Here is a 25,938-nt window from a genome sequence, read left to right as displayed (position 1 = left end):
TTTGTTCTTGTTTTTTTTTACATGTTCTCGAACTGATCCACGCGACGCTTGGTGTTGCCCTTGCGGATTTCACGCAGCGTCTTGTACTTGTCCCGTCCCTGGCGCACATTCTCCCGATGGATCTTGTCGTTCGGCGTTTCCATCGTGTCGTCACGCGACAAAGCGAGGTCTTGCTTGAGGGCCTGGTCGCAATTTAAAAAAAGGAGGTGTTATTGAATCATTTTCCAACACCGGTCCGTAAAAACGACAATTCATGAACGTTACCTTCAGCTGGTCTTGCAAACGCTCGTTGCGCTCGGCAAGCGTACGTCTTTCCTCTACCGGATCTTTAATGTGCTCGTCCGTGTCGAAGTCTTTGGAGAAGTCCTGCGTACCATTTTCGCCATTGATCAGCTCCTCCTCATTTTCTTCCTCCTCTTCCACATGGTGGTGCTTCGGGGTGGTTGTGGCGGCCTGCAATGCAGCAGCAGCCTCGTTCTGGATGAAGCCGCAGCAAAGACGCAGATCGAACAGAAACAAAAAAAAATAAAAACCCTTAGTAACACATCCTAATTCGAGGTTTCTACTGGACGACAATATACATATTAGCTGGAATCGCGAAAGATTTAACCAATTTTAAAAACGTCGACGTCGAAAGACGTCGGTAAAAGTTCATTTTTGTTAAAACAAATTCATCTAGATATTCTTTTCTGTTCAAATAAACGATGGTTTAGCAGCATACGACTAGACGAACGCACATGTCAAACTGAGATTTTTCACACGAATCATTCCAGCTTCTTTAAGATTGCATTTGTCGCTAATATGTAATTTTTTTGTGGCAGGGTGCTGGGAAATTAGACAACTTGCACAAAGGTGTGATTATGTTTTCCGTACTCCCAATACGATAATTTATAAGATGTTGTGTGTAGATGTATCAGCTACATACTGTGGAGTCACCCTTTTCTATACGCTGGGAATGTGCGCCGGATATATAATTAGACCTAAGCCTAGATATAATTATCAAGAAGACACTATCTCCTGCAATGCTCTGAAACTAAGGTTTCAAAGAAAATTGGGGAATGATAAAATATAATAACATCCCGAGCTCATCGGTGCCCCACGAGTCCTCCCACCGAGTCATGCAGTGCGACTGTGGGGCACTCCTATGCACTCGTGAGGTAGGATGAACCTATCGAAAAAATACCCTTCTGAAGCACAACTTGTGGTCAATATGTCTGACTTTCCATATCCAGCGATAAAGTTAGAAGCGGCACTCAATCAAACAAGAGATTTTTGGAACGGTTTCTTAACGAGCTAGCACTTGCAAAGCATCATTCACAAAGTAGTCTGAGCTAAATAGATGCATTTGATAGAAGCAAATTTGCTCCACGTTAACGACTGTTTAACAAACACAGTAATAATAATAAATAAAATTAAAAATAAAATTATAAATATAATAATTAATAAAATGTCGGGCATTTTATAGCAATTGCGGTTAATTTTTTACCACTGTTAAACGGTGTTTTAACGGTTTCGTTCGCGATTCCAGCTTTTAATTGATCATAGAGAATCATGAGACACACGGGCACGCAATGATTCTGCACCTACAAAAAACCATGTGTGCTACCGAGAGATTCGTCCCCGAGATAAAGGTGATGGGATGTGCAGCGTCGTGTATAGGAGAGAGACCGTGTGCGCCATTTTGCAATTTTTCAATTGTTTTTTTTTTGTTGTATATACTGCTGAAATGTAATTTATTGTGTACGCTTCCTTCCCCATTTCCAATCTCGTCCCGGCACTTTCTTTACTTCGTTCGAGAGGTGTTTCTTCATCTCTCAGTCTATCACACTCCAAATAGCTAGCGATAATAGTGTAAAGAAGCATAAATAGCTGTCAGAGATACACACCCTAATTGACAAAATCTGCGTATTATGGCACTATTAAGGCAAATTTGTATTGAAAAAGCCTTAATAGTGGTTATTAAGGCAATTTTGTCAGTAAGGACACGCACACCTTTACTGCAACCAATTACAATCAATTCAATCGAAAGCCAAAAGAGTGTTTTGTTTGTATTTTTATCTTGTGTTTGTGTGGGTTCAATTGTTGGGTATATGTCAGATATAATTTAATATTTTATTCGTGGCCAAGTAAAAATGTTTTCTAACATTTGCAATATGCAAATAAAACACGAATGAATGTAATAATGTATGTGAGTGCGCGCGCGCGTGTGTGTGTGTGTGTTCGAGTTGTTACAGTGCTTATTGTGAAGAGCGTATGATACTGCACTAACTAGAGTACTTGTAGCACGCACCCAGAGGCTTGCTGTGATTGCTTTCTTTTCGATGGAATGTAATTGATTGTTTGGTTATAAATTGCATAAGATGGCATGTATGTGCACATGTGAGACGAAAATGCAATAGTAAAGGGAAATACAAATGATACGGTAAGGCGAGTCAACATTAGAGAATACCTCAAGCGAGTATGAAATCTTCGACTATGATATAGAAACACCCAACACGTAAGCGAATCATAAAAAATAGTTAAATAGGAAGCGCGTGCAAATGATATGAATAAAAAAATTAAGCCGCCTATCAAATTTCGCTGATTCGCTACAATATTGGGTATTTCTACACGAATGATTGAAAATTTCATATTCACTTTCGCTATTCTGTAAAATTGGCCCGCTACCACCTATCAATTGAATTTCCCTGAAAGAGAGCGATAGAGAGAGAGAGAGAGAGAGAGAGAGAGAGAGAAACACCCACACCCACACAGTGTCAACGAAAGAAAGTGGGGAGATGGGGAGGATTGGAAAACGGATGGAAGGAGCGATACATACACTGCACTTAGCTACCTGTTTCCGTATCGCTTCCTCGACCTCCTCGTGCAGACGCTTCGTTTCCGAATCCTTGAGCGTAACCTCCTCTTGAATTTTCTGCATCTCAAGCTGCTTGACGCGGATCTCCTCCTCCAGCTTGGCCCGCTCGGTCGCCTCCATATTCTTCGTCTCCTCCAGACGCTGCATCATCTCGTGCAGCTCGTTCTGGCGCTGCTCGAGCTCCTCCTTGGCCGCCTGCACCTGGTTCAGCTGCTCCTGCAGTCGGCGGATCGTGTCTTGCGCCTCGCTCAGGTTCGCCTGCTTACGCTCCATTTCCTCCTGCATCGAGCGCAGCCGGTCCTCGTACTCCTGCTGCTTCTTCTCGGCACGTTCGCGGGCCGCCAGCGCTAGCTGCAGCTTTTCGCGCTCCTGCTGCTTGGCGTTCTTCTCGTCCCGGGCCTGTGCCTTCATCTGCTGCACGTCGATCGTGTCCGGTTTGCGACGGCGCATGTACAGCTCGTGGTTGCCCATGCACAGTGCCAGGATGCGCTTGTTGATCCGAACGCGCGGTGCGAAAAACACGAAATCGGGTGCCTTCTTATCGATCGGCTGTGGAACAAACAAAACCGAGAGAACATCATCACGGTCACGATGATTGTTTGGAAAAAAGGGACTATCGAAGGAGAGTTAAGCGAGCTAACCTTGATGATGAATTTACGGTCGTTGAATGAAATGTTGCGAATTTCTGACCACGGGAAACCAATCTTCGGCGTCAGGCGATCTTCTTTTTCGTAGATGTTCAGCCCAAGCGCATCCACGCCGAGCCACAACTCCGTACCCTTCTTGTTGCGAATCTCGAAATAGTTGACGCCGTACATCTCCAGATCTTGCGCGATCTTCAAGTACTCCATCATGGCGTCCTCGCGCAGCAATCCACGGTGCTCCTGCCACCAGGTCGTGATCGAGTTTTCCCACTCGTCCTTGGACATTTTGTGCTGGTCGATGACCCTGCAACATAACAGAGTTGAATGTTAGAAATTGGGAAAAGTGATTCTTCCTCCCATAACAAAATCTTCGGTGGTATTACCGTTGCGGGAGCAGACGATCCTTGGCCAGGAAGCCGGGTACGTGGGTGCCCTTGTTGTAGTCGCCGTGGCGTGCCTGGACGGCGTACGATGCAAGCAGCACGGACGTTTCCGGCGGGCAGTAGATCTCGTCCGAAAGGATCGCATTCTTCACCTGTAGATAGAACAGGCGCAGCGTGATGTCTTGGATCAGCTCCTCGGCCACATCTTCCGGATAGAATTTGGCACGAAATTTAAACAGCAACGGGTCGCCTTTCTGCACATCCTGGCTCATCACCTAATAAGGCGTGGCGTGTGAAAGAAGCAAGCAAACATTAGTATTACTAAAAAACCATGGTGATGAACCACAACACGTAAAGCGTGTAATGCAGCATGCGGAAAGGTTAAGAAAGATTTTCCCGGTTGTAAATTTGATAGAAAATTATGCTTTTACGGTTACCCATTTGGAAAACGGCGTGGATCCAGTCTGTTCTCGTTTATATACAAAACACACATACACACAGACACGTGGGCGTAGTACGTGATATGAGAAAGTCAACACATGCAGCATGCGGAATATAAAGAAACATATACAATATGAAAACTGTATCCGTTTTTATGATCGCCTGAAGAGAAGGTTATTTTTTGAAGGGCGAGCGAAAGGAGACTAAGAGTCACGAAAGGAGACATATACACCTGCTATTGGATATCAGCTAAAAATGAGACTCTGAAGCCATTTTTCAACGAATTGACCAAGTTTTTTTTGTACAAGTTAGTTGAACATTTTGGGAACACATAGCTGTCATTGGATGAAGCAGTAAATCGGATATTAGCCGATTTTTTACGATTCTGATGAAAAAAATGGCTAAGCACATAAGATCATAAAATAAGATCATTCATCATTTTTAAAGTTCAAACAATAAATTCAAAATAGTTTTGGTCATCCCTCAAATAAAAGTTATACCTAGAAGAAGTATCGAAATCACTGGTGGCGCTCACTGTATGTTAACATCATATGGACGACCAGAAGAGTTTTATATGCCAAACTAGGCATAAAAAGGCATTTTCCTAACTCTAACCATGCAACATGCAAGAACATAGCACATAACGTAGTCTAAAGCTAGGCGTTGTCAGGCATTCTGATACCTATTTTATATATCCTCCTCTATCTCTCTCTCTCTCTCTTTCTCCCTCTCTTTTTCATTCTCTCTCTCTCTCTCTCTCTCTCTCTCTCTCAAAGTCATCAACTCTTGGTAATAGCAATTGTCATAGACGACGAACCCTCTCCAATTAGTCAAAGTGAGGGAGCTGCAAAAACCCGATACCAAACCCATAATCATCCGGCGACGGACTATGGGAAAATGTTGAATAGAAAGAGAATCCAGCTCGCAGAGAGTACTGCACGATCGCACAAGTGCAATGATGTCCCGAGGTTCGGATGAAGTTAAGGCCCATACCTCTGTCTGGTGTGCAGATAATAACAGATGGAATGGATGGAGATGACGCCTTGAGCACACACATATACACACGCACACACTCTACGCAGTTTTGTTTTGCGTTACTTCATTTCGCATCCGATGGTGGGGCTGTTAGCGGAGTTAATTACGACGATAACGATAATGTTGATAACGCTAATGTGCTGGAAAATCGTGTGTTTGTTGCGGTCGCACTGGTGAATTATTCTGCGTGTTGTTGATTAACACAGTACACTCCCTTGTCGCCCCCTCCCCCCCCCCCCCTCTTTCTCTCGCTCTCTTTTCTCTCTCTCTCTCTCTCTCTCTTTCGTCCTATCCACCGATTCGTTCGGGAGAGTGATTTTAGGGTGCTGCGAAAATGTGTGCAGGCTAAAAACTGCATGGCATTGAACTAAAATGAAATATGTGTTGTTTTTTTTTGCTTCTTTTTTTTTTTTGCTGCCGGGAGTGGTGCTAATGCGTTGGCATTAATTTGCGCCAAACTTCGAACAAGAATGTAGCAAAACGTTTAACCGTCGTGTGTCACGTGTTTGCAAACTTGTTGATTCGTTGTGACAGTGATGGTCCCGTGTACAAGGCCAGGCTCCGATATCTCTAGGTGGTGGACATTCATGGACGAAACATCATCCTACATGTATATACATATCATCCATACACACCTCAGCAATAGATGATATGCAATAAAAAAAGCTACATGCCTGCACATATACAGCTCAAAATATGCACACACACACCTAGCAATTTCATAATGGATCTTGCTCGCTAATTTTAATTAACACAATTAACGCATGTCAAACAACCTAAACCTATGAGGAGAGTACGAACTTCGGTAAAGTAGACATTTTTTCGACTGATCCTTGCATTCATAAATTTTGTACTAATAGTACCTATAAACAACTTCACCTTTATCCCTGTGCTCACATGCTAAGCTACAGACGGTAGGAAGCATCCTGAGTCCTCCGCAAAACGAAAGGGAAATAATACCGAACTTTGCCTTACTATATGACTGTCGAAACACGGTGTGTTCCATCTATAAAAACTACCCTTGGCAACGAGGCAAGGCACCACACAGTATTCCATTATCTTTACTTGTACCCTTTTTTCTTATCGAGCGAGTACAGCAACAACAAAAACTGCTCCACTTTGAGTTTTGTTGTTGTTATGTTTTCTTAGTTGAGTATGCTTTTTTAACTGTCACACAACACCAAGACGCATTCCTAAGGTTTGTGTTTGAAGTGTGATGATGAAGAAAAAATCAAGGTAACATCAAGGTACATAAGGACAGAGAGCCTTCTTCTGAAACACGCGTATTGCAATGTACAAGAATTACTTCAGTGGCATTGAGATTTCTTGCGTTCTATATGTTCCCTCGTCTGTTACGTTCTACCCCGGCTGCTTGACATAATAAACATATGCTTGGTCGATCTCCGATTGCTGATCTTAATTTCTCTCTTACGCCAGAACTTGTTCTCCGAGTTTGTCGGAACTTTGGTCCATTCGTTCGATTCGTTCATTTTGGGCCTTTCGTCTCACACATCGCATGTTGCAATGTTTCAGAGCTCATTATCACATTGCGTCACAGCGCATGTATTAACCAGAGTTCTCTTCCTGAGCACAAGATGACTAGTGCGTTTGTGTGTCTCCGGTTGAGCATTGCTGTCATCGTATCGGCGGCCAGCAACAGTGTGTTCCAAGCAACGTATTGCGTCATTTCGTCTTTGCAGTTATAGTAAGGTTGTAAAAACCAGTATTAGGGAAATGAAACTACCAGCATCAGCCTAACCAATGAAACAAAGCGCAGAAAGGGATGGAAGAAGCTGATGACGGTTTCGTCTTGAGCGCGTGAGCCATCAGCGCCGTAAGCTTTATGCAGTAGAGAAAAGACGTGAAGCAGCAGCTTATACAGTTAGGACAGTTAGACTTTGTCCTGGGAACTATCCTCACGAGGTTGTTGTTGAGCTGAGTCAAACCCAACTTGTGAACCGAGTAAGATCAGGAAAATAAATGGTGACTGCTACGGTCTGCTTATTTCGCTGACAGTATCCGGTCCCTAATGCAGTCAGCTGAGTCACAGTAGTTCTTAAGACATCACGTGATACCTATACCTATGACGTGCTTACAATATTGTAAAGTTAGATAGACGATTATTAACACCCTCGTCGAACCTGGAATATATGGCATGATTGTCATGACATCGTTGCTTATGGCATCGTGAAAAATCTTATCCAAATAGCACAAGACCTCAGAAACTCGGTTGAGGATCAATAAAACAATCTCAAAGTCTCCAAATAAATAAGCACTCTTTTCACCATTCCACTCTCCGACTGCAGAAAGTCTCACATGGTTTACCCATCTGTTGTCGGCCGGCTAGTTGCTGCAGAGCGAACATTTCAAGAACATTGCAAATTATTTCAGCTGCCGCTGCGTGTATTTTTTGGTGCGCTTTATTTGGACGGTCCGCAATGACGCAAACACTACCAACAGGGACTCTCGGGACAAACTTCTCGGTACCGATAGCGGACTGTGGAAACACAAACAATCGTAGGCGCAGCTGCTGCAACTCGTAAAACTGAATTCCATATGGTCGATTATTATTGCCACGTTTGGTGGGTAAAACGGAAAAAAACAATATTTGCTTGCTCTCCCCGTCCGTAGCATTCGACATGCAGATTGGACAAACAAAATAGCGTTTCCGCCAATGCAAAGAGTTGTAAAACCTGCCCGCCTGACTGTTGGGTTGAAATGATCTTTTATGTTAAGTAAACGTCGTAAAACTCCTTCTAAATCACAAAAGCTTAATTTTTCCTTGCTAGTCATCCTTGCTCGTAGTATAACCTCTCTCTCTCTCTCTCTCTCTCTCTCTCTCTCTCTCTCTCTCTCTCTCTCTCTCTCTCTCTCTCTCTCTCTCTCTCTCTCTCTCTCTCTCTCTCTCTCTCTCTCTCTCTCTCTCTCTCTGATTGTGACACTGTATCTCCTCCAATTCTCATGATACACGCTCGGCTCAACGGGACCACATTGAACCTAACAACCTTACCAGATCATCCTCGTCAGAATCCGAATCCCCGTCAAGGGTGTTAGACGATGAGGACATTGATGACCGCTGTCCAGCGACTTTCGAACCGTTCATGCTGCTGCTACCGTTACTACTATTACTACTACTACTGGTGAGGCTGGAACTCAGCAGACGATGCTGATGCTGCTCAATGTTGCGCTTGATGATCTTGCCGATCTTTTTCATATGCTTACAGATGACATTTTCCGGCTACGTGGCAGAGCGAACGAGAGTCCCCCGAAATAAGGTAAGCACAAGTAGAATAAACGTAACAGTAAAGGTATTTACCAGTGGAGTTAGATATGAAAGATCAACACATATCTACGCTAGAGGCTAATTCACGCAGTTACCATTTTTAGCTTAATAGGTTGTTCGACTAGATTGGGTGGAGGAGCGCAATTGCAAGCTACTTTCGAAATAGCTTCCCTACTGTCTAAGCTATGGATTGTCCAGGACCTACGTTGCTACATGCTTTTGCTTCACACTGAGCACGATTGATGATCTCATGGCAGTCCTCGGACGTACGTTGGCCTCTAGTCATCATCATCATCATCGAGGTTTGCCATGGTTACTTCTCTCATGCCTTATCACTGCCAACACTCGAGAGAGAGCCACCATCACTGATCGAGCAGCGACACATCATCGGTGAAAATAAATTGCCAACAGTTACTCGTCATGCTAGGATGGTGGAAGGGGGATGGATTACAAGCGATACAGGTCCGACGGGTGATTAACAAAACCGGAAAGTAATCAAGCCAACGGCAATCCCAAGAATCGATCGTTTAATCTCGTGACTGGCGGATATGCACCCCCAAGCCGTTCGTTGTAGACGATGAGAAACACAAATTTCCCCCGAGCGATAATCATGCGCACACATACCGAAAGCGCTAAAAAGACAACATACACTAGAGCGCACACTGTGTTACGCGCGTTACAGGAACGTACCTTTTTGTACAGCTTAATCCACGTGTTATCGCCCTTCGAGTCTGTGTACTGTAGTCCGAAGAACCAGACCTCTCGCAGGCCGATCGTCTTCACGACCTGGTCGAACAGTTGCTTGCCTGTGGTGCCTTGCTGGATCGCGAACTCCAGCTCCGCGTCCATCGTCGTGACGCGCACGTTCATCTGTAAGGAAAAGGCGAAAGAGTACGAGAATGCACGTATGAGTGTTAGGTGATGTACGATGATTGGTAGGAATATAGAAGTACATTTAGTGTCTGGATACATAATCTCTAGAATAGGACGGTCCAATGATCCTATATGCTGGAATGGCGTACAAAGCGTCCTTCATTCATCCACTATTCATTCACTCGCGTTTTGAGGACTCCCGTTGCCCCCGAAATACAGTACCCAAAGCACGTCCAGCGATAATGAGCAACCTCGTTCGCTTGTTGTGAATGGTTGTGACTAATGTTGCGTAAAGTAGCTTTTTTTTTAAAGAGGAGAGGGCAACTGCACACTCAACATGTGAGAGGTGAGGGCTCCCGGTAGTTCCACGGTCACTGAGGGCGAAGAGCTACCTCGAGTGGGCGAAGCCAGATAAACTAAAGCGATGATGTAGACGACGATTTATTTTTCCTACTCGTGAAATATACTTTGAATTGAAGAAAAGTGCGGGGCTACTTTTTTTTAAATAGAATAGCGCTCACAGAGTCCTCAGTTGAGTTTCAGCCTACCAGCTCATTTCCCGACCTTCATCGCCCCAACAAGCCACACACACATAGGAAGGGAGTCATTGTTGTTGCCCGTAAGTGATCAGGGAAATTGGGTGCAAATAATACTACCTCCCGCATGCCTTTTGAGACGTGTATAAAAATGAGTGGAAGGTTAGCTGACCGGATTGTGGCAGTGGACCATAACCATAAACTAGTGCTTCATAAAACCGACTCCCGACACCTGCTCTATTCCTCTCTCTCTCTCTCTCTCTCTAGCACCATCTCGTACATCCATTTCCTTTTTTTCCGATAAATAAGAACGGAGTTGCGCAACAACGCCACAATCTGACGCCACAGACAAGGCGACAGAGAGTGTTGCAAGATAAGAGAACCCTACCTGCCCTATACCCCATTGCCCATTTCGGTCGAGGATGTTGAGTGGGCGCCAATCATCGTTTGTAGTTACAGTGTCTTTATCGTTTGTATTTTGTATGCTTTTAATCGTGGGCCTTTTTTTCCCGCTGTAATCACTTTGAACACTAATGGGACAAATATATGACTATCCGGGGAAATCGTGTACTTGTTAAGCTTCGAAGCATTTTTCGCTAGTAGTATACCAAAGTGGAGTGTCCCCGAAATTGATGAGAATTTCGACATATTTAGAGTCGTAAGAGCGAGAAGCAGTTACTGCAGGAGACATACTTTGCTACACAGTAGCAAACGGACATTGAAACGAGACGCATTTATTTCACAACCGACACAAATTCTTTTCATTTTCGGGAAAGCAAACAAACTGTACAACGTAGACGAACCTTCGTGAGGTTTTCTCACATTTTTGGTTTCGCAATTAATTGTGATTCAAAATGTTCTAAATTCACACATGCTCTATGTCGCATCTGTAAACGATACACATATGCCTAGACTCAGCTTACCTGCAGAGCCATAATCATAATCAGGACTCACATTCACCGCCTGCAGTGGATTCAGCAAATGTGTCTGATGTCAGTCTGACACTTAGATTAGTCACTCAAAGTATTGTATTGGTTTGTAGTAATCGGACGTCAGGCTGCCTTATAATTGAACAGTTTTAAGAGAAAGAACAAAGTGTGATTACCTCACCAAACACACAGTAGACGCAGAAACCACGTGTGCACACGGTCCCTCTTCTAGCGCATAAAGATTAGCAAAAGCGACACATTGTCTCTGGTATATGGCAAAACAAAAACAAAAAAACAATCAATTATCGATCCTACTGCAACTCGACAGGGGAACGTTCAACCAGTATTCTTGATGGTGATCACGTGTTGCCCACCGCATTGCAGTTGAGACAAGCGCACCCAAAGTACGTGCTCTGTATGTATAATAAAATCTAGGACGACCATGTGACGATTGTTTTCCCTTTCTATGTGGGATTCGAATGCGCTGAAGGACTCTTCCGAAGCTTTTCGCAGACTACTCAATCAATCGGTGATTCCCGCTGAGCTACTTGTTGCGACCTTTGCTTCGAAACTGGTGCGTATACCGCCCAACTTGCTAAGTAGAACTCCAATTGCTAAACTACAGCACTAATGGTACGGTTTTCGCCTGTCTTTCGGATGGGCAAAGAGTAATCGATCGAAACTGCTGAGTACCGCCGTTCTCCAAGTACACTGCGGTACTTCTCCAATAGTACAGATTACTACTGAATCCAATTACGTCCCTGGCAGACACACACCCATACAATTGGAAACATGACGCTTCTCTGCGGCTTTCGGTCACCTGCGCCCCAAGTCTGACCCAGCTCACGGAGAAGAACTAAGGCTACCGCTCCCTTTGACCTGTTTTAGGAACCATCAGTTCACCTCTCGCCGCGAAGGTTTTAATGACCAGATTAACACAGCCAATGTCCATTGTCCTCCGTTCAAATGCCATTCGATGTTTCGATGTCGTCCATGGGGAAAGATTAATGAATTGATTTCCCACCCCCACTTCTTTTCATTTGTGGCAAACAATGGTGTTCCATTGGGGATTACTATAGGGAGTTGGTGGAGTGCAGATAATGCATCAGTCATCCTACACCGGTTCCCTGCTGAACGATTCTACTTTAGTCCAGATTTTGCGGGTAGTCTAACTTTTTGGCTTTTGCTATATTACTCGACTTGATGCTGCTCTCTCTCTCTCTCTCTCTCTCTCTCTCTCTCTCTCTCTCTCTCGATCGAAATACCTTTCTGTCACATAATCGAACGTGTGTACTATTGCAGAAGTATATTGCGTTTTTTTTACAAACGCTACTATCTAGTAGCGTATGTATTCGAGCAGAAGGCAGCATCGGTAGGCAGTAAACATTATGGCCGACCAGCGGATGATTTATCGCTCGCCTGAGTACACGAAAAGGGCCTCTGATACTGGTCTGCCGCCGGTTTAGGTTCTCCCTAGAATGTGAACTCCACATACCGTCCCCCGGCGTAATAGCAGCACGTACGCACGGAAAAACGGGCTCAAGGTTATGATGAGCGCGGTTCGCCCCCGTTGTCGCAAGACCTCTGTACCGGTTCTGACCCCTGTGGTGTACGGCGCGGCTTTTGTATTGTTGTGCAATCAACGGTAAAGCACGTCACGGACGACCACCGCCGGGATCACTATACTGTGGATAGTGATCTTTCATCGCCGCCTGACAACCCATTCTAAAATGCGATTTGGACGACGACCTCCAAAGAGCTTTATTACACATGTTGGGTTGGGTGGGATTAGTTTCCGACCTTTTACACTATTTCTTTCAAATAACTGCTCTGCGTAATACAATGTATAACACTCCGACCGACCCCTTGTAGTAAAGACTGATTGTCCAAGTACATGGTATCAGCAAGTCTAGTAAGCCATAAGATGGCCAACGTGATCCAGAAGGTCGTTAGACCAAGAGGAAGGTTCCGGTAGTAAGAACCGGTGTCAAATCTCGCCCCAGACTACGGGCAAACGTAAGTCAAATGAAGTCTCTCGAGATCGTAGAGCTCAAGAAGAAGAAGAGACGGTCTGTAGAATGCTAACAGATGAAACGACCGGGAATTAAAGGAAGCCAGAAGTGGCAGATGAAGATCGCATGAAGTTCTCGATTGCCAAAAGAAGAGTTACCGCGACCAATCTTCACTTGCGATAGTCGTACATTTGGCCGGATGAAAAAAAAACAAAAATTTGCTCCACACATGTGTAGACCATCCAACGTGTCTGGAGTAGTGGTGGGAAGGCCGGAGTGGATTCGAAGTGCACTGCGGAATTAACTGAAGGTTACTTCGGATTACTCCTGAGTATACTGGGGATTTAGCTTAGGAAATAAAACCGAAATCGCTGTCGACGCCGGAGTAATTCCAGTGTCACCTCCGCATTTTCGCAAACAAGGAGGAGAAAAAATAGGCTGGAAATGTATCTTACAGTTTATTTATTATCCTAAAACTATTAAAGTGTCCCATGGCAACTCTGTCCCATGTGACAGGGGGTGTACTCCAAAACAGGAACAAAAAAAAAGTTGTTGAAGAAATCGATTAGGTAAAGCAAATAGTCTTTGTACGATATCGTTATGAAGCCAACTAATAATAAAACAGTACGAGGAAGCATGACACCCTTTTTGTACGTCCGCGCCGGTCAATAAAATTTCCAGAGTTACTCCTCTATCTCCGAATACCTCGGATGAATCCGACTCCGAGAAAAATGAGGATTTACCCATCACTAGTCCGGAGGACGCATATGTTCAACGGACATTCCATCGGATCATGTTCGCTCTGTCGCCGTACAGCATCCGTCTTTGCTACCTTTTGCCACATAAAAAAGAATACCACGATGCTAGCCAGATGTGGTCAATATATATGTGTGTGCGTGTGTGTATCCGAAAGCGGGAGAAAGAGTCAGATTGCTTCGTTCCATATTCCCTTTCCCTGTAGACACCCTTTTCTTCTTCCAGCTCGTTCCTCCTGCCTTGATTTTCCTTTCATTTTGTAAGCCGGAATTATTTAACCGGTTTCTCTGCTGGGGTCTCTTCTCTTAACATTCGCGCGCAGCTCCGAAACCTGATTTATTTGCCCGCAGTGTGGTGTGCCCCGAGTTGCGCACTGTTGCAATATACTGCACACAACTGCATACAACCATGGCGCATAAGGTCTCAAACTGGCGTTCGGCTCTTTTTGCCTCATACGCGCTCTCTCTCTCTCTTTCTCGCTCTCTTTAGAGCAGTTGCATGCTTCCTCAACACCAAAAGGACTTCAAAGGATGCAAACCGGAGACAAGAGAGAAGGTTCGCGTATCGATATTTGCGCATGTATATGCACGCGGCACAGCAAACCATAATTTCGGCGCGTCCCGCGTTCAGCTGCCATTTTATTTCACACAGGCAACGCATCCCCATCTTGAACGTGATCTCGCTTGAGTTTGGGAAACGTGCGTTTGAGATGGTAGATGAATTGTACACGATCGTATCAGATAACAGTGAGTTTCCACGTACTAGCAGAAGTAATTTAACATCGAAATCAAAAATTTCAAAGCCCTCATTGAGTAAGTTTAATCAAGAAGCCCCTAAGAACATAACCTCAAACAAGCTTTTGGAGCACGTGCTTTTTTTTCCGGAACGTATTTTTCCCCCATACAACGGCGCAACATCACAGGCGAATCGCGTAAGCTTACCATTTTACCGCTGGCAACCATTTTCGTTCGGTGTGAAAATGGACACACTTTTCCACTAGGAACCTGATGCAGAGACACAAGCGTCACACACTATTCACTCGCTCGCACACGGCACGCACTCACACACGCACACTCGCAGACGCGTTGCTAACACTGGCGGTTAATAGTCAACCTGCACCTGGAAATACTGATCGATGGGTTGTTGCTGCTTGTTTGCTGGACGACGTTTGGCTGATTGAAGAAAACTTTGATGAAGATGAGGCTCTGCTGCTTTGGAACGGTGCTGATATGTACTAAGTGCTGCGCTGCTCAAATCTCTCCCACCCGCATCTCTCACGCGTATTATATACACGCACACACACACGTACACACATGCAACAGGTAAAACACCATACACAGAGCGTCTTTGCTGTTGTTGTTGTTGGTTGTTGATTAGCATAAACGTTAAACGATCTCGTTAACACGAAGTTGCAATGTCACTACACACTAAAAACCCGAAGCCATTAAAATACTACACAAAAGCACACGAAAAAGGAAGGCTTTTTTTGTGTGGTAAGAATCTTGCTTTTTTGCGCTACTTGCTGCGCTCGTGTAGTAGTAGTTCGTTCGTTTTGAGTGCGAATTTTAACCCGGCAAACACTTAGCCTCGCTCTAAACGCGCAGTACAAGAAGAGGATGACGCGCACACACACACGAATGGTGGTTTTTGACCGTTTGAAACGTTTGAAAATGAAAATTCAAAAAAGTGTTGGCTCTCGCGCGCCGACATGCGATGCGTGCGAGAGAGAGCAAGAACCGTCCCTGTGCAAGAGAGACGAGAGTGCGGCCCGAAATGGTCCGCACGCGGCAAGGCTGGCTCTGTATGAGAAGAACGGCATGCACAACGCAAAACCCATCTCCACAAGCTATCCATTGCCCATGAGATAACACACAAACGTAATTAGTAGACGCACATTTTGTACGCCATCATCGCTCGTAAATTCACAATTCGATGCGAAACGCGTTCATCCCATGTGACTTACAGATACATCTTCTTTCAAAAAAATAAATAAAATAAAATGGCGAGAACATCCGGAATACAGCGCGAGAGACAGAATGATGGCGGATCAAGAGAGCACATTTGAAAGAAGATGACCATAAAGGAGGGGACCACCGACCGACCATCCACAAAATGTGCTATAAAATTATATAGCAAAACAGGCAGACAATACCTCGGTTGCTGGTACGTTTTTATCATCCAGACAAACGCACACACCGACACGAGCGAGGAAAAGGCACCAAGGGACCCCAGGTAGGCAGGTGTGCAAGAGTAACGTAAAACGGCACAGCACGATGTAACGTAGACATCTTTACAACCGCCTGATGCGGGTCCCTATCATGAACCGGACGGTCCAAAAGTCGTTGTTCAACACACTCTCTGTGGTCATTTTTTAAAACATCTAATTGAAATTTAAACGTCACATTCCTCTACTTGAAACAGATACCGTCACCAAAAAGTGGAGGAATCAGTTCTAATGTCCTTTCCTTCGTACACAACAGACACACATGCACACATGCACACAACACCCATGTATAGTCTGAATGGTATTCGCAGCACTAGGCTTCTATGGCTTCTTCGAGTGAAACTCCGCACGTGTTTTCGCGCGTTTCCTGTTAGCCAAAGGAATTCAGTATGGCACAGCACCCGTCTATTCCCCGGGGTACGCACCATACGCACTAGAAAAGCAGTATAACACACAGACACACGTATACACCAGTGCACACTGCAGGTACGAGTTAAACACACACCGAGTCCGTAATCTTCGAGGGCTGCGCAAGAACTGACGCAAAGCGCGACTCACTAGAAGCACAGCGTCCCCCACGATATATCGACCCCTGTGTGTTGTACAGGCACCGTAACGTAACGCTCTCACAATACATTCAAACGCACGGCACGCAGAGCCACAAAATGCAGCCGAGGAAATAAAAAAAAAAGGGGGAAGATAATTCTAAGCAACAGGCACTCCTCTCACCACTCTAGAAGTCAGACATCCCATATGGTTGACACAGCATATCTTTTGCGTTACCACCTCTGGACATTGACTGCCGCTGGGAAGCGTTACCTCGCAGAGAGCGTTACACGACCCGTGCGCATGGCCCCACTGCCTTCAGGGCGCGATATCGCGCCTGTGATCTCATCTCTTTACCGGTAGATGATGATCGAAGACGGTGAGCAGTTGCACTACTACACCAACATCTTGCACGGTGAAGGTACGGGTGAGCGCATTCAAACAGAAAAAAAAAAAACTGCAACGAGCTCGTAAGCGACGAACCCCCAAAGCACGGCTACGGACAAAGTAACCTTTAAGCCGCCATGTTGCAGACCGGTGTATTTGTGTGTGGTTGCTTTTGGGGCGATGTAGAAAAGCGGAAGCATGTATTTGCAGATTTTGATGGCGAGATCTGTTTTTTTTTTTTTTTTTTTTTTTGGGAGGACAATAAATACACATAAAATCCAACCGTTTTTGGTGATGCGATACGATAGCTTAACTATCCATTTGTTACCTGTTGGATATTACTGTAGCGCTCTTTTTGGGTTTTTGTTTATTTGTTGCAGAAGCATGAGATTAACTTCACATTAATGGACGAACCACCTGTAACCATGAAGTTCGTCAAATGATGGTAAAAATTAACTCGGCACCAGATGACGTGTGCCCCCCGCATCATTGTGTCACTAGATAAGAAGCGATTTGCGTCACCCACCCCACAGTACCACCCGTCAGTATCAGGGTCATCGTTGGTGCGTAGCGCCGAAAAAAAAAAGATCACAGCCACCGCGACAACATTGTCCCACACACAATGATACACATGTACCGGTAGTACATGGATGTCAGACTCAATCACCAAGTGTTTCTGGTGGGTGAAAGTGTAAAAAAAGGAGAAAGCGTCACGTCGATTGCAGTCATGCAGGCGCACACCATCATCATGACAGGGTGTGATTAGGAACCCACCGAACTGTCAGGCAATTATTACGTCATTAACGTCATTGAGCGCGTGGAATTTGGGTACTGGGGGGGAGGGGGGATTGTGGAAGGAAACGGGGATAATTAACGCTAAACGGCGCATTCCAAACCGGAAGTCATCATGTGGAAGCCGGCATCATTTTCAATAAACGCATGATAGGGAAAGTGTTTTCTTCCTAAGGAAGTACCATTAGTGTATTACAACTAGCAAAAATAAATGGCACAAAGTAGAAGTTCTCGTGCGTCGGAGGGAATACTTTCGCGTTTAGTCGTCCATTACTAAGCGATATAACCACAGCGAATCCTTCCCAGTTAGATGGCTGAAAAGTCGTTTCAAGGAAAGCAAAAACTAATAGATGCAGCACATTCTATCACTGGTAAAGTGGTGCGTACGTATTGTGACCGTTCGGTGAAGGCTAAGACACGCGATGCACGCGTTATCACATGATGTATAATATATCTATATGCGGCACCTCGCTAATGGAAACCTCAGGGTCACATCTCCCCAGGAGGGGGATGATTTGTATCAAGCAAGGAGTAGCAAGATTCGCTATGGACGCCCAGCTGTAACCAAACATTGTACGCAAAGTACCGTAGACAGCCTGAAGCCGGGGGCTTCTTCAAGTGTCAAACTTTTACAAAGTGCCACCGATACAGCGATACGGCGTATGAATAATTCATCACAGCTTCATGTCTTTTCGCCCTCTGTGCTCATCTGTATCGCAAGAAAATCTGCGAGAACAAGCACGTTCTTCCAGATAGTTCGTTGTAAAAAAAACCCCCTCTTTCGCCCACCCCCTTTCTCCATCGCATCGCACCGCCTTCATTTAGTTCACACAACACCACGTGGAGTTGGGGCTTCGTGCGGCAAACAATTAGCATTCGAGCAGATTAGCTCTGGACAAAGATGTATGCTGGAGGCCACCATTGTAGGAGACCCTCAGCCGTTTTTTTTTTCTATTTGTTTGCACCCGTGATGGCCACACTTACACAAACATTCGACCCTGGTGCACGAAGCGTAACTTGCATATGAAGTGTGTCCAGAAAACTCGAACAGCCAAGATCGTGCCAGATGATGCGGGCCAATTCAATTAGTGGCAGACGGGCAGAGAGTTTTTGCAGGGGCTTTTTGGATGGCAGAATTTATCACCGGTATGCTTCTCGAATAGTTGTTTAGGTACGGTATTATACAAAATAAAATATTATTACTTCGTTGTAATTTCTTGGAATTGATCTTGGGGATTGGCTGTTTAAAGGTCCAGAAATTTAGACCAAGTCCAAGTCAACCAAGTTCCGCGAACATCAATAACTTCTGATGTTCCTCAGGTTCTTCAAAGTTGCCTTGCCGGATGTATTCTTCCCAACAGTGTGGTAAACCCTGTAAAATAACTACAAATTTAACTCCAACGGTTTTTTTCCGCTTATCTCTCTCCACGCGAGTCGGCCATCCGTTCTTGAGGTTTTTGTGCTCACAAAAAAAAAAAATAACGCACTGGGGGCTGCTGATCGGCCACCACCCAACGAAGCAGCTGCATCACACACCACCACCACCATGCAAAAGCATCCATATCAGGTCAAGTGCAGCTGCGACGATGGCTGTTTGGTCAGTCGGTTCTTCATCCCTCTAGCGACCCCCATCCAGCCTACTCTCCTCCCAGGCAGTATTATAATTGAGGTATTGTAGGCGGGCTACAATATTTATGCCGGAATTGTTTAGTATGCAGCAGCGTGCAAAGGGGAGATGAGTGCTAAACGTCGGACTGATCGTTGGGTGGGCATGCAAGAAACAACACAGAAAATAACAATAAAAGGCCTTCCTTTTTAAACCCATAACAATCAAATGAGCGATGTGCGAGGGCGGACGCCCGGTTTCGGCCTGTTTCCCTCCCGAGGTTTCTCCCGCATGTTGTCTATGTGGTTGGTGTTATTATTTTTTCCATTTCGTTACCCAGCAAGTAAACAATTCTGCTTTGCTGGTCCGGATTCTTGGTCGTAAAACGCTAATTTCGGCCACACACTGGAGCACCACCTAACTGAAGGGCGAGTGATCTTGGAGGAAAAGGCCCGCGAACGGGAGCAAAAAATCGAGACTGAACGTGCCCTTTATCTCTCTACTGCATGACTGCTGTGTAAACATGACCATAAACACACACACTCAACACAGAGAACCCGCAAACTTCAAGAACAAACATGGAACAGCATGACAAACAGTGTGTGGAATGTATGAATCAACTGCAATGCATATACACAGCGAGCATGTATCATATGCTCCTCAAAAGCCGGCTTGTTGTCGCCGGACCCTTAGGAATCCAGGTTCTTTCGGAGATCCCCAAACGGCACGTTTCGGAGCACAGTTTTATCGGAACACTCCGTGCGCCAATCTTGTACTAAAAACTCTAGCACTATCATCCGGAGCCCGTCAGGTGGCGCCACCGTGACAGCACGATCGGCACGAAATGGTAATCACATGGTCGAGGTTTTACTGCCTCGACGAGGGGGCCTCGCGCGAGAGAGTCATTTTGCCAATGCCACTCAATCGCTCCCTCCTTTGGGCTTTCCCCGTCATTCACCTCTCGCAACCACCCATTGGTAAGCTCATGCAGCTCCAAGTGTGTTCTCCATCCGTAGCGTACAAGGTTATCGGGAAAGCCGTCACGAATTAGTTTTCATTTCACACACGAAATGTGCGTGCGTGTGCTGGGTGTAGTAGAGGACTTGGTTATGAGCTTCCCATCTTGCCAACATCAACCTCCTAACAACGTTAGAAGAAAGAAAACTTTTTCAGCTATTCAACATCGATTAGTCCTTGGTTTAGAATCGGAATATACGAAGAATGCCCTAGAGGTAGTGTGCCGTAGGAATTTCGTACTGGATATCAACTTGGATGCTACTACCGATAATTTGTACACCGAAAGTATCCGTCCGTTATGGAGTAGGAAACTTTGTCTTATAGGACAAATTCTAGCGCGAGGGCTGTTGCGAAGCAATTCTAGAGCACACCGCGTTGCGCCGTGCGTCGCCGAACCCGATGCCACCCGTTGCAACAATCGAAATAGACGCCATTCTCGGTGAAATCAAGAAACTGATAAGATAACGCAGAGCCGCGAGTTATGGCGCGCGCTATAAATGTAGATAGAAATTCTTGGTCGACATTCCACAACAACCAATGACTCTTTCTTTACAGATCTGTTGTTTAGCGATTTTCAAGTGTTTTTTGGGAAAATGATGCGCTTCTATGTTACTGATGATACCCTCATAATACGATCCAGTTACTAAAAAGTATGTCAAACGCTAAGTTCTACAGCAACAAAAATTATCAATCAAGAAAGACGGTGAGGTTTACGTTGTTCGTTATCATTCCCCGATCAATCGATTACTTCATTTTCAGGGTTGCACTGTTCCTTTTTTTTTATCTAACTGCCGCTTGATAAACTCTTTACCTACCCAAAAATGGGCAATCAATAAATCGATGCATGCACAACACGGTTTCCAAAAAACAAAACAACCAAATAAGAACTAGACTAGACAAGAGCACAGTTCTTTTCCGCCCTACTCTTTTGCAGTCTTTTTGCAACTGTCTGCTCAATCATTGCACGCTCGATTCGATGGAAACCTGGGCAGTAGCTAGCACCGGTTGAATCGAATCGAGCCAGTACATTCTCAAAACCCCCTTATCGGGCATGGTATGATGTTATCAAGAACACAGCACTTGACAAGAAGCGATTGTTGCAGAAGTTTTTGGGTTCTTGTTCGTGTGTTCGCCACGTTGGTCCCTTTGGGTTTCGTGCCAGCATCATGTGTGCAAGGTTTGTAACGCAGCAAACAAAGCAGGGGAAAATGTTTAACACTTACATATTAAATGCAACGCTATTTGGTCGTTTTTTTTAAATATCGGATCGGAAGTACGGATTTTTACTAAAGTAATAGACCGTTATAAATAAAAAGCGTTACGAAGCGTTATGACGATGTGTTGAAAGATTTCTTTTCATTTGGATGCGCTCTTAAGCAAATGTTCAACTGTGTTTAGGAAATATAAATCAACCATAAGTATAAATATTCACACAAATGTAATAATTAGAAGAAAAAAAATTAGTAACCGACAATTTGAACCGTAAATCGTCGAAATTTGGGAAAAGGCAATTGAGTTGATGGTGTGTCCACCCAGCTCACTATAGTGAACCATATTCACTACCATACTTAACTCATAGTGAGCAACTCACTACCGGCGAACTCACTCACCACTAGTGAGTGAGCAACTCACTACCGGCGAACGCATTCATCCTGCTGTGAGTAACGCAAAACACTTATTCACCAAAATGATCTCATTGATTTTGTTTGCTTTTCTGCTTCTACAATCCCCCCCCCCCCCCCCCCCCCCCCGTTGTTTTGTACTTTAAAACGGAACAACGTTTGTGGTACCTTTTTTCCATCGTCAAACACACATGTGGCATGACGATGGCGGTCTTTATTTTCGTTACTCGCTGCTACTGGCTGCATGTATGTTTTTAATGCAGTGGGTGTCGAGACGGTACAGTTTGTATGAATCATGCACCCAAAATAGGCAAAAAGCGGCGGCAACAAAGGGGGACCAAGGAATCAGTACACACACACACATTGGCTGGACTGGATGATGACATGGAAAGATGTGCGAGTGTTTCATGTGCATACCCGCACTTAAAACTCCCCCCTTCCGACTTTTGTACCAAATTATTCTACCGGTTTACCATCCTCGCAAACAATCCTGCTGTCCTTGGAGCTTCCTCCTGAGGAGAGGACCGGTTTTTTTTTTTCTTCCGATCGTAACTCCTTCCCTCCGGGGCTTGCACTGCGAGTAGATGAGAGAGACCTTTTGGACTATACAAGCCCCCACCACGACCTCCTCTCTCTCTCCCCCCCCCCTCTCCCTGCCCTCCCGGATAGTCCAGGGAATAGTAAGCCGCGAATGCACAATATTTGCATTGGCTGATGGTTTGACATTAACACAACGCGCCACTGTGTTTGAACATTTCCCGAAACATGCACCCCCGCTGGAAGGATGTACTGAGCGGTCTAGTGAGGCCTGAACCGGGAGCGACAGAGGAGGCATAGCACGTGAAATAAAGATGATGATGCCACTCGATGCTCGGGACTATTTTTAAGACAATTTGCAAATGAGCACAGACCCACGAATGCAGCCAGACAGAGGCATCAGTAGCGTTGGTGTGCGCTGCAAACTGTAAACAACAATTAGAGCTTAAACAAACAGTGACGCACTGTTAGAGACAACACAGCAATGCATGAGCCATCATCCCCCCCATATTACTACCACGCGTACGTCAAATGTTTGTTGAATTTGATCATTAAAATCTGTGCGTTGGTCTGTTCTCGGAATCCCTGAGCATTTGGATGAGACATAGATATGGTGGAGGGGTTCGAGGTAGTTTACAGTCGCACTTCCTGTAGCTGTAGAGACAAAAAATATATAACAACCTAGAAACATCCCAGACGCTCATTACTTTCTCTCGTTCAGAGGGGAGGTGAAACGTCACAATCGTTTGCTAAACAAGACTTGAACTTGAGCAAGACTTTTGTGGGAAAATCCCCACAAGACACAGATATGGTAAAAACTAATTGGCTTACAGTGCAGTTTCGCCGTTCGATTTCCGACAAACCTTTGCCTGTAGCGAGACGTGTATGGAGAGAGAGAGAGAAAGAGATCTTGTTGAACATTTCCTTGAGGGTATGGGAAGTTTTCATTAAAAAAGTTTTTAAAAAATGTGAAGCTAAAGTTGACAGTTCGGCAAAAAGGTTCGTTGGGAAGATCAATTATTTCGTACTTCCAAAATTGATGATGTTATGTCCACCGACTCCTGAAGCCAGTGGAATATTTTATCCAGACATCTTCTTCTTGGTTTAACGACCTTCTAGGTCACGCCAGTCATCTAATTGCTTACTAGACTTGCAAAAACCATGTAGTTGGAGTCCTCACTACGGGTCCAGGCATACATACACACGCCCAACAAAAATATTCATCATATGTTCACTACGTAGTCACTCGTTCACCCAGGACAAACAATGCATAATAGCTCGCGACTCATTCTTATGTTCAGCCGGAATCGGGCGACTCCCCCACAGCAAAATTGGAACAATCCATAGCAGATGTTTACTGTGCGACCACACCACATGGCTCACATCTGCAGTGCAACACGTACGAGTGTGATGTGGTGCTACTGTATGGTCTGTGGGATGACAAAGCTTACGTAACACGCTCTCGCTGGCCTTTGGTTGGGGGGCGGGAGGTTTGCTAATTCCATCGCCAAGCTGACATCACTTGTCGCACTTGGTCATCCACGTCGAGTGAAGGTGTCGATTTCTCGCACCTCGTGTGTCCTAAGATTATTGCTCGATCCATCAAGCAAGTGGATGATAGATGGAATAACCACAATGTAAAATCTACTTCACGATGGTGCCTGTGATGCTCTGTAAACAGGCACACACACACACACACACTTAATATCTTGAGCTATGCCAGTACTGGTAGAGATAAGTACCGAGAACCTTTTGCATATGACACATCAATTCACCGCGAATTATCGAACGGTGACCGATGCACGTTCTCGCGAAGCTAGCAATTACGGTTCTCCGTGACAACAAGCAAGGCACCACCATATGCATCATGTGACTTTACTACAGACTGTGTGACAACCACACGTGTGCTCACGAATGCTCTGCACATTAGCGTAATCGCAACCGCTCATCCAATCCGCTTCCAATTCTTCCCGATCCTCAAACGCCGCACCCAACAAACACGAGAGCAAATCGCGCAATTTTATTGCTGTTGTGTACCGCGCGAAGATCGAAAGACACCGGGAACGTGGAGCAACTTACGCTCCAGACGGTTCTTTTATTGCGGCGTACGCGTCAAACGAGACAGAGAGAAGAAAAAAAAAAGTGAAACTCGTCTAGCGGTTTTACTATTTTTACGCGTAACACGCAAACACGCTCGTACGATATGTGGATACTGTGGCGGATCGCGTCTGGCTCTTCGATTTCCATTACACGTATATACGGGAGACATCCGATTCGGATCGATCGAAGTATTGCCTACTTTTCCCATACCGTTTCCGAACGATTCCACAACAACTGTGGAGCAACGCAGTTATGTAAGCCTTCCACACACATTGGCTTGGGACTGGTTGGGGTAGGAAATATCCATAGTCCTTCAGCAACAACAAAAAATCCCCCCAGGGCGCTCCATTTCAATTTGCATTCAAGTACAACCGCAACGCATCGGGGATTTGTTTAGATAATGGGCCTTTTTTGTTAGCGCCCCGCTGCCGCATGTATTCGGCTAAAAGTAAAGAAAGCAAAACGAACTTTTATATCCAAAAACGTCTTCCCTTAAGTTATGCAACATACGGCAGGGGAGGAGGAAAACTTGGCGCAAACAAATATATCGTTTTGGAAGCTTCTGCGATGCAGCGCCCTCCCTTCAGGGTTAACACGTTATAACAGGGCAATTGTAAAAAAAAATCAATCCATTCCGAAACATCCGGAACCCTCCCCGCCCCGACTTAACCTAAAAATGGACAATAATATCGACAACGAACAGATGGAGCGTGTACTTACTGATTTCGGCATTTTGATTGGGTTGATAGTAGTTTACACGTTAGCCCGGAAGAGAAATGGGTTGAAAGAACTGATACGCTGGCGAGTCCTCTCTGGGGCGAGACTCTGGACGGGCGCGGAATGTCACGAGCTGATGTGTCTGGTATTGCTGCAAAGAAGCGAAAGAAGAAATCTGTTAGACAAGCATTCTTGGAACGTTCGCTGTAAGCTACCTAGTCCAATCGATCAATTTAGCTGCTAGGCGCTTCGAACGTTTTCCCCAGGACTAATGTCACTAACTGTCATCGGGTGAGCGAGAGTCGTTCCGCTAGTAAACGGTAGGTACATTTTGCGAGATGCGGATGAGGGAAGCACCCATATTATCATTCGCCCAATTTCTCAACAACCCTTAATGTGGCGCGATTGCGGACGCAAGTTTTTGTCGGCTTCTTGCGCTCTCTATCGAAAAAAAAAAACACATCTTGCTGTCTTCGACCCATGGTTGGTGTTGCTGGTGTGTTGGTGGGATCCGCTTATCAGCGAAACAGTATCGGAATGTCTCGGCGGCGGACCAACATACGCATCCACACACCTTCTCCTCTCCCCATGTGTATGTGGCCAAGGGTTAGGGTATTGCATACTTTTTGACAGCTGTCTCG

The 25,938-nt window shown here is 45.2% G+C and overlaps 1 protein-coding gene across 3 annotated transcripts; it reads right to left on the bottom strand.

Annotated features, from left to right (window-relative positions):
* Window positions 1-25,379, bottom strand: LOC126556722 (moesin/ezrin/radixin homolog 1). Of its 3 annotated transcripts, none has more exons than XM_050212195.1 (7): window positions 25,301-25,379; window positions 9,334-9,513; window positions 3,885-4,159; window positions 3,499-3,805; window positions 2,819-3,406; window positions 265-477; window positions 1-182 (listed from the first exon to the last, which is right to left on the bottom strand). In XM_050212195.1, the coding sequence occupies exons 1-7, from the start codon at window positions 25,310-25,312 to the stop codon at window positions 18-20; spliced, it is 1,740 nt and encodes a 579-aa protein (XP_050068152.1). In that variant the 5' UTR covers window positions 25,313-25,379; the 3' UTR covers window positions 1-17. The 3 variants fall into 3 exon arrangements, with proteins under 3 accessions (XP_050068152.1, XP_050068142.1, XP_050068160.1); XM_050212185.1 differs by lacking the exon at window positions 25,301-25,379 and adding an exon at window positions 14,691-14,743; XM_050212203.1 differs by lacking the exon at window positions 25,301-25,379 and adding an exon at window positions 14,691-14,743 and having other exon boundaries at window positions 2,834-3,406.
* Window positions 25,380-25,938: the final 559 nt, after the last annotated feature.

The sequence above is a fragment of the Anopheles maculipalpis genome, chromosome X (assembly GCF_943734695.1).
Source record: "Anopheles maculipalpis chromosome X, idAnoMacuDA_375_x, whole genome shotgun sequence".
Taxonomy (NCBI): domain Eukaryota; kingdom Metazoa; phylum Arthropoda; class Insecta; order Diptera; family Culicidae; genus Anopheles; species Anopheles maculipalpis.
The sequence above is the reverse complement of the archived record's forward strand: the minus strand, read 5'-3'. Positions and strand labels throughout refer to the sequence as shown.